This window comes from Labeo rohita, chromosome 7 (assembly GCF_022985175.1).
Source record: "Labeo rohita strain BAU-BD-2019 chromosome 7, IGBB_LRoh.1.0, whole genome shotgun sequence".
NCBI classification, from domain to species: Eukaryota; Metazoa; Chordata; class Actinopteri; order Cypriniformes; family Cyprinidae; genus Labeo; species Labeo rohita.
Window position 1 is genome coordinate 23661141 of NC_066875.1, and position 18622 is coordinate 23679762.

General features: G+C 38.8%; 2 protein-coding genes across 2 annotated transcripts in view; one reads left to right on the forward strand and one right to left on the reverse strand.

Annotated features, from left to right (window-relative positions):
* vps35 (VPS35 retromer complex component) overlaps nt 1-14096 on the forward strand; it is a 40402-nt gene extending 26306 nt beyond the window's left edge. The window contains exons 15-18 of the mRNA XM_051113677.1: nt 225-404; nt 619-858; nt 5106-5249; nt 13050-14096. Of these exons, the coding sequence (XP_050969634.1) occupies nt 225-404; nt 619-858; nt 5106-5249; nt 13050-13229 (744 nt within the window). The 3' untranslated portion in view covers nt 13230-14096. The remainder of the gene's footprint in view (nt 1-224; nt 405-618; nt 859-5105; nt 5250-13049) is intronic.
* A 1359-nt stretch (nt 14097-15455) lies between these two features.
* hrh3 (histamine receptor H3) lies at nt 15456-18622 on the reverse strand. The gene is made up of 3 exons (XM_051114581.1): nt 17996-18622; nt 17747-17913; nt 15456-16627 (listed from the first exon to the last, which is right to left on the reverse strand). The coding sequence occupies exons 1-3, from the start codon at nt 18375-18377 to the stop codon at nt 15716-15718; spliced, it is 1461 nt and encodes a 486-aa protein (XP_050970538.1). The 5' UTR covers nt 18378-18622; the 3' UTR covers nt 15456-15715.

The window sequence follows — 18622 nt, forward strand, 5'->3', positions numbered from 1 at the left end:
AGTGACAAGCACTCATTCTTAGAATTCTTTGAAAACCCTTTTAAGGTTTTGCATTTGGCATCCACAGTGAGTAATGAAAGTACACCTTTCCTTTCTCATGGAAGTGCGGTTGCAGAAGCCTCATCTGTTATTTTTTCACACTTATGAAATGCACTCGCATTAGAATTACAGTTTAGAATAGAAGATGTTTTTTTCATACTTATGTCAATCTTTCTTTTTCACAGGATGACAAATGGGAAAAGAAATGTCAGAAGATTTTCTCATTCGCTCATCAGACCATCAGTGCTCTGATCAAAGCAGAGCTGGCGGAGTTACCCCTGAGGCTTTTCCTCCAAGGGGCTCTGGCGGCTGGAGAGATCGGTTTTGAGAACCATGAAACTGTTGCCTACGAGTTCATGTCTCAGGTAGAGAAGCATTTTAATTAAATGCCTGATAGGTCACTATGAAGATGAGTAACGTGTTTGGATTCTTTATCCTTGTCCCATGTTCATTACTATTCAAAATGATACAGTAATAGCCTGAGAGCAAGACTAGATCAGCGAAATATTGTTTTGCATTCACTTATTCTCACAGCGCCTTGTTTCATGCCTTTTAATTTTTGCATGTGTATGTCTCAAGGCGTTCTCCCTGTATGAAGATGAGATCAGCGACTCCAAGGCTCAGCTGGCCGCCATTACGCTGATCATTGGCACATTTGAGCGTACACGGTGCTTCAGCGAAGAGAACCACGAACCCCTGCGTACCCAATGTGCCCTGGCTGCCTCCAAACTGCTGAAGAAACCCGACCAATGCCGTGCAGTCAGCATTTGTGCCCATCTTTTCTGGTCAGGACGCAACACTGACAAAGGTGGAGAAGAGGTTGGTATATGTTTTATACGGTTTAAAGGAACATTTCTAAAATTAGCTGTTCCTTTGTGACTGTGAATTAGACTGACCTTAAGTTGTAATTGGATTGCAGGTTATATAAGTCTCATTGAATAGTCTTGAACAAAGTTATGACCTCACTGTGAATTGGCGCACAATGCTCATGTGCTTTTTTTTTTTTTCAATTATTACATGTTTATGTTCTTTTATAACCTGTTAGATTTGGGTCAGAATAATCGGAATGTCATAAATTTTCCTAATGGGTGTCATTTTCAATCTTCAGGTGACTTTCTGTGTGAAGGTATTGTGGGCGTTTTAGCGGTGAAAGGTGCTATTTTAAATATAAAATTGAGAGTGTCAGTGGATTTGGATATTCGTGTATTTGCTGTCATTTCGGAATCATAAAGCTTTTCTAGAGTTTTTTTTATTGTCAAGACGCTGTAGGTGGAAGATGTTTTCATGAGTCATTTGTATTGAGGTGAAAATTAAGGTTAAATTACTCACAACGGTAAATGAATCTGCCAGTGATTTCAGTCAAACTTGGTGATTCATTTTAACATTTCAGCATTTTGTGTAGGCTGTACACAGTTTGTTCAGAATGTTTGCTTGTGCGTCTTGACCTCTCCTGTATAAGTGTGAATTTTTGAGTGTTTCCCTGGCTCCGTTCACACTGCTCCGTTTTTTAAGGTCACCCTCCAAAATGTAGGTGTAACTCCTGAAAATGAAGGTTGTCCGTTCAGTTCTAGAAGGTTGTTGCTCGTGTCAACAGCCAAACTCTGTGAATGTTAACTATAATTATCCAACCCAGTTTGCCAGTTTGAGGACATGCAACCAGAACAAGCCCAATTGACAGTGGCAAGCAACAAGCCAACAAGGTCATGGAGCTTTTTAGATAGATTGAGGATTGTTAGGTCGGGTAAAATCTGCTATCTCTGATCCAGTTCGTTTGCTGGCCCCCTTGGCTGCAGCATCTGCCTGCCAACTGGCAACCCGGGGTGTCGAACTATAGAATAATTGGCAGTGGACAGAATCATGCAGGCCAAAATAAAAACAGAAACACTGTTCTGGAACGGATTTTCCTACATACAATATAATGGCTGTAGCATTGCAAAAGTTTTTGGAGAAGGCAGTATTTTATCTAGGCATTCAGTCATTTTATGCTTTAGTACAGGAAATAAATTGGTCCTTTAAAACTGGTAGCGTTTAGATACTCCTGTTTCTCAAGTTGTAGGTGTTATTTGTGTATAGCTGTCAATAACATATATCCACAGCACTTATAACTCATTACATGCTATTCATTTATCCCATACTGCTAGATTAGCTGCAGGGGGTTCTGCATATGGAGTTATGAATTGCACACACATCCTTTAGATATAATAGACATTCTTGGATTCAGTCCTAATGATTTTTTGTGTGTTGATTTGTGCTGATACGCAGCCAGATTCTGCATTGCACCAGTGTGCCATTTTGCAGTGCAGTGCTATGGCTGTGAATGCCATGTGTTCTTCTTTATATTTAGTATTTATCCTCTTTTTGAAAGTGCTGCAGGTTGTCGCAGTTTCTTCACTCCAGTAGCAATTGCTTGTTTGGACGTTTTATTTTTTCAGGCATACTCATTTTGTTTAGACAGATGTACTGCATACATATTGCATCCATACAATCACTCTGTCAAGTTTGTGGCATTAATGTTTATTTTACTTTTACTTATTAGACAGAATTTTTAACCAAAGTCAGTAAACTTTTAAAGAGGGAAAATTCTGTGCTAAGAGTTCTTAGCACTGTCAAAATAAGAAGTTATGATTCCAGTGTGATAATTAAAACATTAAAAATATCAGATGATATGTTGTGGCTTGCGTATATATCAGCATGGCCAGGATCATGAGGGTGTGACCCAATCTAAGCAAAATAAAACAGCCTCTTTAACAACTTTTTTTTTTTTTTTTTTTTTTTGCGCTTGTGTACAAAATTTTAATGCTATAGTTGTGGTCAAAAGTTTGCAAACACTTTGCAGTATCTGCAAGATGTTAATTATTTTTCCAAAATCAGAGAGATCATACAAAATGCTCATACAAAAGACATTTACATATAATTCATAAGAGAAAATAATAGTTGAATTTATAAAAATGACCCTGCTCAAAAGTTTACAAGTTTTTCAGCATTTTTGTGTATTTGTGTATTCCAACAATGACTGTATGATTTTGAGATTCATCTTTTCACACTGAGGACAACTGAGGGACTCATATGCAACTATTACAGAAGGTTCAAACGCTCACTGATGCTCCAGAAGGAAAAACAATGCTTTAAGAGCTGGGGGTGTAAACTTTTGAACAGAATGAAGATGTGTATTTTTCTTATTTTCCTTAAATATTTTTCTATTTGGTAATGCCCTTCTGAAGCTGCAGCAGATACATGTTTCCCAGAAGGCAAAATAAGTTCAGTTTACCCTGATGTTCAACTTCAAAACGTTTTCACCTCCAGGCTCTTAATGCAATGTTTTTCCTTCTCTAGCATCAATGAGCGTTTGAACCTTCTATAATAGTTGCATGAGTCCCTCAGTTGTCGTCAGTGTGAAAAGATGCATTTAAAAATTATATAGTCATTGTTGAAAAGGTTTCAAATATGCAAAAGATGCTGGAAAATCAAAGATTTCGACTTCTTGTCTCACAATTCTGACTTTTATTTTCTCAGAATTGTGATATGAACACGTAGTGTGCGAGTTACGAAGTCAGAATTGCATCCATTAAATATAAATTCACAATTCTGACTTTTGCCTTAGAATTTCAAGATATAAACTTGCAATTAGTTTTTCTAGAATTGCGAGTTTGTGTCTTGCAATTCAGATATTTTTTTTTCTCACAGTTTTGACTTTTATTCTCAGAAAGTCCAATTTTGGGTGAAAAAAATACTTCAAAATTGTGAGTTTATATGTCATAATTCTGGGAAAAGAGTAAAAAATAAATAAACTTGCAATTTTAAGAAAAATCTCAAAACTGTGAGTTTATATTTTACAGTTCAGACTTTATTTCTCAGAATTATGAGTTTGTCTTGCCATTTTTTTGTGATAGTTTTTGTGATATGATCAACTATTTTGTGATAGTTGCTCATGACTCTATGAAACTCCGTTCCTACCTCTGAATAAAAAAATACTTTTTATCATCGCTATTTACTTTTATCTACACTTTATTTTAAGGTGTCATAATACAGTGTAATTACCTAATTAATTACTTAGTAGTAACCGTTGTACTTACATGAGTCTGTTACACAGCTATATATGTAACCAAAAGACTGTTACATATGTGTTGCACACTTTATACAACGTAATTAAAAATGTAAGTACACAGACATAAGCAACTTAAAATAAAGTGTATCAAGATTGTACTTAAGTGTACTTCATGTGTATCTATACTGTACACCTCATCCAGCTGCACCTTCGTTTGATTTAACCCAGTACACAGCTTAAATACATATTATTACTTAAGATATATATACTTACTCAAGATTGTACTTAAGTGTACAAGTAGCTGTGTAACAGACTCGGTCTGTTACATATGTGTAACAGTAGCTGCCTAGTACATCTACATAATTACAGGCTGTTCCATAACTTAGTTACATGGTAAGTTCATTTTGTTATATGTAAGTACAACGGTGACTACTTAAGTACTTAATTAGGTAATTACTCTGTATTATGGACACCTTAAAATAAAGTGTTACCTTTACTTCTATTTTTGCTGCACTTTTATGCAGTTTCACTGTTGAAATTAAACGCATCTTTTGTATGATACCTCTGAAATGTATTGTGACTGCATGACATGAGCAGATTGTCAAATGTATATGTATTCAGCATGTGTCATCCCTTTGCTATAGAGTGTGTAGTGCATTGTAACTGACATTCCCCTTTGCAGAGATCAATAATAATACATCAGCTCCCCTTGAAATGTTGTTAAATAGAGGGGACCTGATGTGGCAGTTGTGCTTATTTTCTTTAGTAAGGATCAATAGACAATGTTGTTGTGACTCATAAATGCATGTGGAGAAATAAGATCATGCTGTGCTCCTTCTCTCGGCTCCACAGCATGTTCTTGGGAGGTATGTGTTGCCCCTAACAACAGAGCTTCCCAATCCGATTCATAACTCCATATGCTGAAAAAAGGGAGCTGGCTTAAGTGGCTTTTGCCAAGATAAAATGAAAGAATTTGAGGCTGTTCACCACAGTTAGTTTTTTTTTTTTCCTCTGTTGTCAGATCTGTGATGGGCGGAGGGTGATGGAATGCTTGAAGAAGGCTCTGAAGATCGCTAACCAGTGCATGGACCCGTCCTTGCAAGTTCAGCTCTTCATTGAGATCCTCAACAGATACATCTGCTTCTACGAACGAGAGAATGATGCGGTATGACCGAAGATGCCCTTTCACTCTTGATCATTCACCTCTCGTTCTTCTTCTCCACTTTCCTGTACCTCTTATTACTCGCTTTCCTTTAACCTGTTGTCTTTGCTGTGCCTCCGCTCTGATCTGTCGTCTCTCACTCATTCTCACTTTCCCTCTCCGTGCTCCACATTTTTGTCTGGCGCAAGCAGCGCTAGATTATACCTAACTTGCACTTATCTGAGAGGAAGCATCTGTATCCATGTTCAATTTGGGGGAGATTGAGTCAGGACTTGCCGGAGCACATCGGGGGCCACAGGGCAGCCGGGACTAAGAGGAAGCACAAACAAACACGCACGCAGTTAACGTCAAGGTGTGCCCATCAGTCCTCCGACTTATTACTGGGGTCGCTCTTGACACCTGAGCTTCATCCAAGGACAAGGGCCTCTTTAAATGTGGAAATAAATAGGAGACTCAAAACCAAAACAAATCCCCACGCTGCATTTCATTGACACGTTACCCGTCGGTGTTTCTCCTGTTATTGTTGTGCTATAATGGAGAGCAGCGTTGGGGGTGTTTAAATGATTGTAGTGTTGTTCATTGGTTTTTGATTACATACGACACGTTTGATTTGACAGAAATCAAATGTTTGCCGTAAATCCGTAGTTTGACACCAGACTTATTTTTGTGTGTTTATGTGACACTGGTGTCTCTGAGTGTGAGTGTGTGGGTGTGCGAATTTACCTGAGATGCTCGTCTCCTCGTTTCTGGTTAAATTGCTCTCACTGCTTTCAGTGAGTGCTTTTGTGCCAGGCACAGTTTTTGCACCATGTCTGCACTGCAAGTGAGATCGCTCACATTTATAGAAACAAGATAAGCACATCTATTATAATCAACAGAACTGTCTATTCTGCAACTTTTCTTCTTTTCCTCTGGAATTTTGTTTACTTTTCTGTAGGAGAGTTTAGAGGCTGTTATTTTTTTATGGTTTTGAAAAAAGTTAAATATTGTTACAATATAAAATAATTGAATGTATTTTAAAATGTAAGGCCACCTTCACACAGCAGCAGAAAATGGTTGTCAGTCCTGTGTTTGAGTCCTTAATACAGTTACGTTCACACACACAGTAGTTATTTACTAGGGGTGGGAGAAAAAAATTGATTTTCCGATGCATTGCGATTCTATCTTCAACGATTCTGAATCGATTCTGAGCTTGTTTTTTCCCCGCATGTGGCAGGTGTGCGCGCTAGAGACGTGGCGGGCGTCATTGCCAAGCGGCAACCTCCCGGTCTCCCTCTTGAAACCAACATGGCAATGACTAAAACTGCAATTAATCGACTGGCCGCTAGAGACTGGCTGCAAAAGGGAGTCAATCCCATAGACTCCCCATGTTAAAATGCCAACTTTACAGCAGAAAAAAATATGTTTACAGCCTGGTACAAAAAGTGGTTTTGGTCTATATAGCTAATTGTGCCCTTCATGTAAACTGTGAGGGGGGTGAACTCATCTGTTTCAATTATATTAAGCCTTAAAGTTCTGCATAGTTTAGGGCGTGGTCACTTGAGTGACAGGTGGATTGCCGCTGCTGTCACCACCATCGTGCTAGGCGGGCGTGGTTTCAGCAACCAGCTCCACCCATGTCCCGCCTATTTGCCCATTTTCGATTATCCGGGAGTGACGTGCGGTGACGCGATTCCTGTCGCTGCATGTCGCCAGTGGCTGGCGACGAGTTTACTAGTGGGCTTTCAGGTGTTATGCCAAATTCTGACCCCTGCCAGATTACTACCCCCTAGTATTGCTAGGTTTAGCGTTAGGTGTCGGGGAGGGGTTGGGATTAGGGGTGGGGTTAGGATAAGGCTAATCAGTTAGCGATTTCAACGAGAGGGGGTAATAATTTGGCAGGGGTCGAAAATGGGCACAACACCGGGTTCGGTATGAAAGCCGCTAGACACGTGCGCATTGCTTAACAGTGTGTGCTTACACCCGCCGTGTTTTACTTTCGATGTGCTTTCAATAATGGCGTTTGGAATGAAGTACTATTAGATGCACGAAACTCGCGCACTGACGGACTTTCATGTGCGCTTTGTGTTTGTTGTCCTGAAGATCGATTGTGGCTGCAGTTAAATGCACTTCCATTTTCGAATACTTTTATACGAAATTGATGTTCACACAGTCAGTAATGATTTCAGAGCAGGACAAAACATCTTGTATATCTAAATAGATCTGTGCATTAGTGTGAATGCAGTCTGTTATAGCTGCTGCTGTCTATGATCAGTAATAATCAAACGGCAATAATGCTGAGTAAAAAAGAAAAACCCATAACTATTGTCTGAAAACTTTTGGATACTTAAAGAACACTTATATTAAATAAGTGTTTGTTTTAAAAAGTAGCCTGTTTATATAATAAAAAATAAAGTTTGCACAAAACAGATTTAAAATAAAATGTATATGATAATGTAGCCATGTGCAGTAATATTAATAACTGAGAACGTAATGCGTAGTGATATTGAGTTGATAATGAAAATTGTAATTGAATAGAGGGTATGCATGTGACGTCACCGTCAACTGGAGTGGGTGTGGCTCCACCCACTAAGTGGCAGCATTGCTTTCAACGTGAGTGCTGCGACAGAACTATGGGGTTAGAATCGTTGCATAATTCCAAATAAATACATTATGATCCACAAATAAATGTAAAGCGATTGACAAAAACAAAGCATATTCACAAAATAAATAGAATGAGATCTACAAATAAATCTTAGAGTTCCACAAACATGAATTATATTCACAAGTAAAAAAATTAGAATTGCAAATAAAAAACATACTCACAAATATTTTTTTTATTTTACAAACACAACTTTGCCCGGCATTTATATGTGAATCGCGTACTGTGCATTTGTAGATCGCTGCGCGTATTTGTGGATTGCTTTCTGTGCATTTGTGGATCGCAGCGCATATTTGTGGATTGCTCTCTGTGCATTTGTAAATCGCTGCGCGTATTTGTGGATTTTGAAACATTTCAAGCGTCAAGACGCACACTGATCCACAAATGCATGGACTCCACCCACCTTCTACTTAAGCCAATCAGATACCGGCCACGTGGGGCTGACCAATCGTTGCATGTTCTCGCTCCAACCAATCACGTTTTGCCTTACAATCAGTGCAGGACCAGCCGTAATTCAGGACAATTAACCAGTCTCTTCAAAATGGACGACTAGGACAGTGGTGCCCATCACAGCATTATTGTAATAATATCTAAAATAAAACAAGTAATGTTATGTGTAATGTAATCAGTGTTTCATGTATCACTGAGTCGATGCGTGTTTTCACCGTGAGTGTGTTTAGCAAACTGATATTCTACGGTGACCGGGAGGGGAGGTCTTCGGTTCACTTAGTTTTGGCGTGGCCACGACATATAAACTCGTGAGAACGTGATAATATAACACAGCCACGAGATATTAATTTGTGGGAACGTGATATTACATCGTGGCCACGAGAACGTTTTGTCGAGGTAACGACATACTTATGCCACGACTTCTTATGTTGAGGGAATGACATATTTTTCTTGTGGACACGAGTTTATTGCATAAACAAACCTGCGTGACTATAGCAACCCGGGATTATCAGAGATGGATTCATTATTATTTTATTTTGAATTAATAAATTATTATATTAATTATTGATTATTTCATAATTTATTTTATTGTTTTATAATATAAATTATTATATTGCACGCAATGTAAACAGCATTCATATTAAGTTTATAATGAATAAACGTTACCTAAAGTAGTCTAAATAACATAGGCATACAAGAAAACATTTTTACCCATCCCTCAATCGTCTTCAAAATATTTGTATATTATTATTAGGCCATTATTATCACCATCATCTTCATCAACATCATTATTATTAGCCTATTATTATATTTTTATATTTTCCCTTCATTTCGATCTTACATAACGTTCTTATTATTAATAAGAAGAAGAAGAAGAAGAAGAAGAAGAAGAAGAATATACAAATATTAAATTAAATGTTTCATGTTAGTAAAAATGTTTTAAACAACTCTGATAATCCCAGGTTGCTATGGTCACGAAGGTTTGTTTATGCATGAGAAAAATATGCCGTTCCCTCATCATAATAAGACGTGGCCACGAGAAATGGATGTCGTTCCCTCAACATAGCATCTGGAGACCACGACATCGTTACCTCGACAAAACGATCTCGTGGCCACGACATAATATGACGTTCCCACAAATTAATATCTCGTGGCTGTGTTATATTATCACGTTCTCACGAGTTTATATATCGTGGCCACGCCAAAACTAAGTGAACCGAAGACCTCCCCTCCCGGTCACCGTAGAATATCAGTTTGCTAAACACACTCACGGTGAAAACACGCATCGACTCAGTGATACATGAAACACTGATTACATTACACATAACATTACTTGTTTTATTTTAGATATTATTACAATAATGCTGTGATGAGCACCACTGTCCTAGTCGTCCATTTTGAAGAGGTTAATTGTCCTGAATTACGGCTGGTCCTGCACTGATTGTAAGGCAAAACGTGATTGGTTGGAGCGAGAACATGCAACGATTGGTCAGCCCCACGTGGCCGGTATCTGATTGGCTTAAGTAGAAGGTGGGTGGAGTCCATGCATTTGTGGATCAGTGTGCGTCTTGACGCTTGAAATGTTTCAAAATCCACAAATACGCGCAGCGATTTACAAATGCACAGAGAGCAATCCACAAATATGCGCTGCGATCCACAAATGCACAGAAAACAATCCACAAATATGCGCAGCGATCTACAAATGCACAGTACGCGATTCACATATAAATGCCGGGCAAAGTTGTGTTTGTAAAATAAAAAAAAATATTTGTGAGTATGTTTTTTATTTGCAATTCTAATTTTTTTACTTGTGAATATAATTCATGTTTGTGGAACTCTAAGATTTATTTGTGGATCTCATTCTATTTATTTTGTGAATATGCTTTGTTTTTGTCAATCGCTTTACATTTATTTGTGGATCATAATGTATTTATTTGGAATTATGCAACGATTCTAACCCCATACAGAACACACAAAACACCTCTAAAACCAGAACGAACTTTGCGATTGACTGTACAAAGAGATTTGACAAGAAACCTGAGGTATATTTTTACAGACTGCTGAAAGCTACTGAAAAGAGAAGCAAATTAATCACTGCAATTCAGAGAAACAAATGGTCTCCATGCAGCAAAACACAGATTTGCAGTTATTATATCATGTTAATATGTTGAATTGTGCAGTAAAATCATATTCTATATATTGTATTATATTATATTGTACTGACAACAAATCGACTAAATATTTACCATCTTAAATTCTGAACAACTGGATGTTTTTAAATAAACAGTGACAAAAACTATATATGTTTTTCAGCTGGACGATATAATATAACATTGATGTAAGTGCTCACCAGGGTTTAGACCAACCTATTTTGTATTTACAAAATGAGTTCACAGGCAAATTTGCTTTATTTATTTTTCTTGGTGTCAAAATCAGACACATATAAGTGTTAGAAAACACGATTCCTGGCTGCATCAATATCCATTGACCACTGGATATTTGTTAAGTTGTTAGAAACATTATATCAAGTTCAGCAACCTTTAGTTTAAACGGATTATCGTTTTTTTTACTCGCGTTTTCGCATCTTTCCTATTAAATCCATTCACGCTGAAGGCTCTTTTGCCACTCAGTCCGGCTGAGGGTTTGGAATCGGATCGTGACTCTCGGAATTGGATCGGATCGTGAAGTGCCTGAAGATTCCCACCCCTACTATTTAGCTTGACAGCTGCATTCTGTAAGCAAACTCAGACCCGTAAATTTTCAGGACCCACAAGCGCATTCTTGGAACACACGTGCTGTGTGAACGGAACAGGACTGGACAACTAGTTGTCTGTCACGTCATTCGGTGCGAGAGGGAGCCGCTCTGCCATACAAATGTGTGTCTACCGTGTGTTGCGTGCTTTCATGTGTGATTCCGTTAACTAGTAGTGATGGAGAAATTATCTGTCATCTGAAAGTTTTATATCCAGAGTTGCTCCCATCAGTTTTGCATTCAGCTCTGCTCTTCACCTAAATATAAAAGCTGCTGTCAGTTAATGACGGTTTGATGAATGAACTCACGGCTCGATTGGACTCTTGTGTCAGAAAGTGATAAGACTTTCAATTTTATGGACGTCACCATCTTTGATATTACTCTGGTCACTGTTCCAATGGTTACTGGCAAGCAATATGGGTTTGACTCCCGTTGCACGTTCATACAGACAGAATTCCAGACGCTACTGTAAGCTGCTGTGTGAATGGGACATTTTGAGACTCACATCTGTAAGTAAATATGGTTATCAATCCCAAAAACTGACAGTGTGAATGTAGCCTAATTTATTCCTCTATTGGCAAAGCCGAACTTCAGTGTCACATAAATCATTCCAATGTGCTGATTGGTGTTCAATCTCTTCTTATTGTCACATTTCTTCTTATTGTCATTGTTGAAAACAGTTGTGCTGCCTAATATTTTTGTGGAAACCATGACACATTTTTGTTTAGGATTCTTTCATGAATAGAAAGTTCAAAAGAACAGCATTTATTTGAAATAGATCTTACAGATACTAACCTTTAAACGGTAGTGCAAAGGGATAGTGAAAATTCTGTCATTAATTACTCGCCCTCATGTCGTTGCAAACCCGCAAGACCGTAAGAACGCAAATTAAATTATTTTTGATATCCAAGAGCTTCCATACGACCAGAGAGGTAGTAAGGACATCATTAAAATTGTCCACATGACATCAGTCGTTCAACCGTGTGTGCAAAGAAAACAAAAATAATGACTTTATTCAACAATTTCTTCGCTTCTATGTCAGTCTCTTGTGAACACGTGCTGAATACTGATATTCGGGATAAATTGTTGAATAAAGTCATTATTTTTGTTTTCTCAAAGCTTCAAAAAGCCACTGAACCACTGATGTCACATGCAGGGTTGCCAGGTTTTCACAACAAAACCCTCCCAGTAGTACTCAAAACTAGCACCAAACTAGCTGAAGGGGTCCCCTATTGAAAATCACATTCCACGGGGTGAAATGCACATTTTTTTGACAGGGTTCCCCTGACAAATATCACGTTATTGGGGTTGTTTCAACCCGCAGACTTGGCAACACTGGTATATGGACTATTTTATCACTGTGCTTACTACCTTTTTGGGGCTTCTCAGTTGCTTCTATGCTAGCTCTCAGATTTCTTAAAAAATATCTTACAGGTTTGGAACAACATGAGGGTGAGTAATTAATGACAGAATTTTCATTTTTGGTGAACTATCCGTTTAACAACACATTGTCATCATCATTTTGATACTAACATCATTGAAAATAATGCAATTTAAACTTGCAGTTTAGTGAGTTTAGTCAGTAACTCCTCTTACCTTCATTTTAAAGAACTGAGTCCTAAGAGTCATTAGTTTGTAAACCACCCTTCACTGCTCTCGCTCTACACTTGTAATTCAATATAAATAGAACCAGCTCATAAGACTAATTTGTTCAAGGATATGACTACAGTGTTTGTGTTGTATATTGGTTTTTCTTTCAGCCCATGAGGACAAGACACTTCTTGCCATTTTTTTATGGGTCTCTACACAATATAAACATAATCTAATCACAGGGATTTAAGATTTCACACTTTGTTGCTAAGAAAAACTCCTTTTCCACATTACTTCCTCTCTGTTACTTGTATTTGCATAAATCCATATCAGCCTGGATTTGCTCAACCTGTGCATGTTTTCTTTGCAGGTGACAGTCCAAGTGCTGAATCAGCTGATCCAGAAGATCCGTGAGGATCTCCCGAACCTGGAGGCCAGCGAGGAGACGGAGCAGATTAACAAACACTTCCACAATACACTGGAGCACCTGCGTCTGCAGAGAGAGTCGCCCGAGTCTGAGGGACCTGCTTACGAGGGGTTGGTGCTGTAGGAGCCTCACGCATTTACATTTATATTTGTGTACACACGCATAGAGAGATATATGTATATGCCCACATGTGCACACCAGGGTATTCCAGCCAGGGGAAAAACAAAGCCAAACCCACCTGCCTCTCTACCCATTCCTCTTACTGCTCATACTTTCTATCTGTTGTTTTTCGTCCTCTGCCTGTCTTATTCTCTCCCTCCTTCCACTTTCTCATTTTGTGAGGCGTTTCCTTGTGAGAACAGTCCTTAGAGAACAGTGTATGCACTGCACTCCTGTTCTGCGCTTCCTTCAGACTACCATTCCCTCTTGATAACTATTGTTGCCATACAAATGAGCAAGAATAAAGCTATATATTTAAGAGAGCGAGAAAAAAAAACGTTTTAGTGTTGCTACACCACTTTCTTGCCCCGCTGGCCAAACTGGAGAAAAAAAAAAGGCAGAGCTTTATTGAGCCATGCATTGTTACGGTCTTTGTTTAGAGGACCTACACTTCTACCTTGTTTTTTCAGCGTTAATATTTTAAGCGCCAGGCTGAATTAAAGACATTTGTGTAACTAATGAATAGTCTCGTTTCTCACCCTTTTACTTTTTACGGCAGATACTTTGGTGGAGTGGGACAGTGTGTTGACTAATATGTGGAATGGGTGAACATGTGTATAGACTCTATTAATGAATGAGTAGCTGTGGCTGTGAATCGAAACAATGTCAGAAGCCTTCTCTTGCATCTTGTCTCCTTTTTTTGAATTATTATTCCCCCTCCCTTCATATATTGTATGTATAATCTAATTGTAAATCAGTTACAACAAAATATCATTGATTTCATGGCATTTGCACAAATAAAAAAAATGATATTAACCCCACATGCCTGTACAAGTGTGATTTATTTAATTGTGTTAAAGTCTCTATTAAAACAGAATTAGTGGCAGATCTTTTCTTCAATAAAGTGAGATGTGAAAATGAATGAAAAGTGTCAATTCGCGGAATTACATTGGATAACCAATCAAACGCATTTCTGTTGAACTTAGGAATGCATTGGCCAATCAGAAGCGCTTCGATTCGTCAGCGCTGAAACCACCGGAGCTGTTAATGGGACTTGTGAATTCCCTCATCATGAACAAAACAGTGCAGATACAGTGATGTATATAAAACATTAATTTCGTAGCTTCAGTGATTATAGCGGGAGTTTTTGCATAACTTGTGTTAGACTTGACTAACGTCATGGACTGACGTGTTAGTCTATGAAGCCAGAATCTGACGTGCCCAAAACGAAACAAAATGTTTAATATTGTTTTCTATATCGATATTAATAATGAACATAAAGAGCAACGATCCACAATAACGATTTAGTCATGATACTGTTCCTGGGTTCCTGTTTTTACATGTATAATTTAGATACAATTTTAAACAGTCTATTATTTTAAAATGTTGATTGAAGTAATTGGGTAATTTTAAGTGTTTGACATGAAAGACAACATATGGTTTTTACAACAGTAAGGTGACTGACCTCACAAATGTAATGTAAATGGCAGATATTGCCCCTTAATGGAAGTTCATTTCTGATCCTGCTGAGACCTGAGAGAAGTCATTTCACTAGATGTTCCTGACATTTTAAACATTACAAGGTCAAAAAAAAAAAAAAAAAATTGAAACATGTATATTGTTGACAGTAAGATCTATAACACAGATTTTGAAAATAGATTTAAATTTGAATTTTTAATGCTGACTTTAGCTGTTACAGTTTTTGTTAATAAGCATAGGTTTGAGCCAAATTTAGGAGTGAATGCTGATAAAAACATTGGTTTGGTTATTGTTTAATACATGCAAACACTGAGTATTTGTCTGTTGATTTTCCGACTTATTGTTCTGTATCTCTTTGTTTGAACAGAATCTCAATGTATTGTATGTCTTATTACCGTTGATTAGAGACAAGTGTTCAGACTTTGCTATAAACCCTGAAATAATCCAGTATAAATTGGTTATCTTGATATGATTATAAGAAATGAGTCATGTTTCTCTGTATTTAGTCTGTCCCGCAGTTGCTAGGGGAACTACAGGCTTCGCCAGCAATCCCTGTACATCTGTCAAGAAGAATCAGTATACAATTATCACGAACAGCATGGTTTGAAATATCATCTCAATTGTTCTCATTGCAAACCATGGTTCGAGAGGTATAACAGTCCATTATGATCGTCACTTCACAAGTAGTTTATTTTGACGTGATTTAAAAAAACTTACAAAGCCAAACATGGCACTGTGCTAGACACTTTCAGTCATGTATACATAATTTATGAAACAGATCCATAATTCATCATTGAATTTGGAAGAAATATAGCTATGCCATCATTTCATACAAAAATGTGAGTTTGAATAAGTAGATGAAAGATCTCTGTCTACTCGCTCACAACGTACACAAAGAAAATGTACTGCTAGATACAAGCACGTTAAAAAAAAGAAAAGCCCTATTTGGAAATATGGTCATCCTCATAAATTTAATACTTCTGGTCCATGTTTTGAGGTTGAATTTTTGTTTTGCTCGGACACAGTAATTTGCTGAAGGCTCTTTTGAAGCTGCTGTGGCACAGAGGATACAGGATGGGATTGATGGATGAGTTTATCCACAGCAGCCAGAACGAGATCTCATAAAGGTAGTGCTGGACGCACTGACCGTGACATGCTGCCCGAATGATCATCAGCAGAGTGTAGGGTGCCCAACAGAGTCCGAAAACACAAACTATCACAGCTAAAGACTTCGCCACCTTTTTATCTCTAGACAAGCGGAAGCGGCTGGCCAGACTGGCAACCATATCAGGACGGTGTCTGTGTGATCCACCCGAATGATCCACGTAATGAAACTGCGCCTCACTGGATGTCATGATCCTGTCTCCGACCTGCAGAGGAGGCAAGTCTGCAATTGTGCTGTCTCTCCGTTTAGTCTGTCTGGCAGTGGCAAACTCTGCCGCAGACACCTTTGCAGTCGAAGGTAACCGGCAGCATCGTGACCTTGAGGATAAGTCGACCTCCCGTTCCTCCACAGGCCTCACAAAAAACACACGCTGCACGTCGCCAGTTCCAACCGGCCTCATCTTGAAACTCCTGAGCCGAATATAAGTCGGCTGTTCTTCCCTCACTGCGCATCTGTTGCGGATGTTGATGTAAATGCTGAGGTTGAAGTAAGTGACGCTTATGAAAGGTGTGAAGAACTCGACAGTGGAGGCAGTCATCAGAAAATACCAGTTGAAGTAAAATTCGGCATAGCACTCTCCGTCTGGCACCACGCTTCCTCCTGCGATGTGTTCCCAGCTGATAATAGCTGGACCATAGAGAAGGAACGCCGCCAGCCACACGCAGAGCATCTTCAAAACAGCCTCTCTAGTTATGCCCTTCTGGCAACGGTAACTCACCTGGAACACAGATTCATAATTGATTTAATATGCATTTCATTTAGGCTTAGAGATAGATAGATAGATAGATAGATAGATAGATAGATAGATGATAAAATGTCAACTTTTCCCTGGTTGTCAGCTGAAATAATAAAATATTATGATTAAATGGACGTCACGATGCATTTATCCCTGAGGCAGTAGCAAGGGGGTTCACGCTTTTGTGTGCTGCTGCATAATAGGATGCAAATAAATGTTGACAGATGATTGTTAAATGTGAAAGTGTGCATGGCATTTGTAGGTCTCCACTCATTTTGTCTGTCCAAATTATTAAGTACATATGGTGATGTATCAAAACATTACTCTTCATCTGCATGTGACCAGCTGACTACTGAGTGAAACGGTTTATATTCGTTTTTTTTATGTGGAAACCATATACAAATTTGACGTTTCTCAATTTCATTTTGTTTTAGATATTAAAACGTATCATTAGGCATTTCTAGCAATATTCTAACGTTGTAGTCTAAGTATACTAATCTATATTTGTTAATCGGATTCACCTATGCTCAAAAACAGATTTTCCGCATAAAAAGTGTTTCATGGACCAATAAAATATAATCGATATACTGTAGCCTACTTTGAAAACACTGACGATTAGTTCACATAAAAATGAAAAATCTGTCATCGTTCCGAACCTTTAACTCTCTTTTTTTCTTCTGCAAAACAGATGTTTTGAAAAACGCTGAGGTCTAAATTTGATTTGGTTTTAAGTATATGGACAAAAACAAAACAAAACACACACAAAAAAAAACCGTAAACACATAAATATGTTTTGTGTTCCACACAAACAATTTGGAACGAGATAGAGAACGTTAAGTGTGAATAATAGAATTTTAAATTTTCGATAAACTATCCGCGTAAGTACTCATCTCTGTGCTATTATTCTGTGCTCATCTATGTAAACACTGAGGTAATTAAAGTACATTTATTTTGTTGCAGTTTCTCTCAGTGGTCACTGATGGTTCAGATTCGTTAGTTTGGATTGGCATTCTCCAACACAGTTTTGGGCAAATTGGGAGCTTTTTAAAAAAGTCATTGTTTTGCAAGCACAGTCCCTGTGTGTGTTTGCGCAGCACTCACCGCTTTAGTAACGGACTGGAACCTGTCAAAACTGATGAGCACGATGTTGAAGACTGAAGCGGTGCACAGCATATAATCCACGACCAGCCACAGTTTACACAGACCTCTGCCCAGTCTCCATTCGCCCGTCAGGACATAGGGAATATACACGGGGATGCAAAACCCGCCTGAAAATCCATTCAAACACACACGCACTTAAAGGACACCAACAGCAAAGCTGAAATACAAAAAGTCATCGTTATCACTCACCGACAAGAAAGTCCGCTATGGCCAAATTTAAAAAGAAAAAGTTGCCTTGTGTGCGTAAACTTTTCTCAACCACAAAGGCTAAAATGACAAGCGCGTTTCCAAGAACTGTGGCGAACACCAGCAGCGTCATAAGCACAGTGAGGAATATTGAGGTGGACGGAGAAAACTGGCCATACTGTGCGCGCCGGTTCTCAAACGTGTCCAAGTCGCCGAGACTCGTCGCGTTGTCTCTCTCCAGCCCGGTCCAGTTGGGCGACTGCGGGTGTCCTGATTTCCACATGTATGAAACAGCTGTAGGTATCCCGGGAGAGTGTGCCGCTGACAGTAGAGAGGTTTGCATGGTGTTGGCGCCGCTTTCCTCCGTCAACAAGCAATTATGCATGACAGTCAGCGCGTAAAAGCTGCCGAGCCATCCGCGCTTCCCGTCACTGACTGTGAGCTGCTCATTCACAGTTCAGCGAGCGGCGCAGCCGATCACAGGTTTTTATACCGACGGGGAACAGAGCGTTCATTGGCTGCTTATTTAACGCTGCTCGGTCTGATGTCGATGACTGCGTTAGAAGCGTTCATCCAGGATTACTTAAGAGTGTCAAACGCCCAGCTCTTGTGCTGTCATCGATGTTCTGC

Excerpts from the sequence above, each read along its gene's own strand:
- hrh3 (XM_051114581.1), bottom strand. The coding sequence starts at position 18,377 with ATGCATAATTGCTTGTTGACGGAGGAAAGCGGCGCCAACACCATGCAA. Across the intron at positions 17,914-17,995 it reads CATAGCGGACTTTCTTGTCG|GCGGGTTTTGCATCCCCGTG; the intron begins GTGAGTGATAAC and ends ATGGATTTTCAG. Across the intron at positions 16,628-17,746 it reads TCCAGTCCGTTACTAAAGCG|GTGAGTTACCGTTGCCAGAA; the intron begins GTGAGTGCTGCG and ends TCTGTGTTCCAG.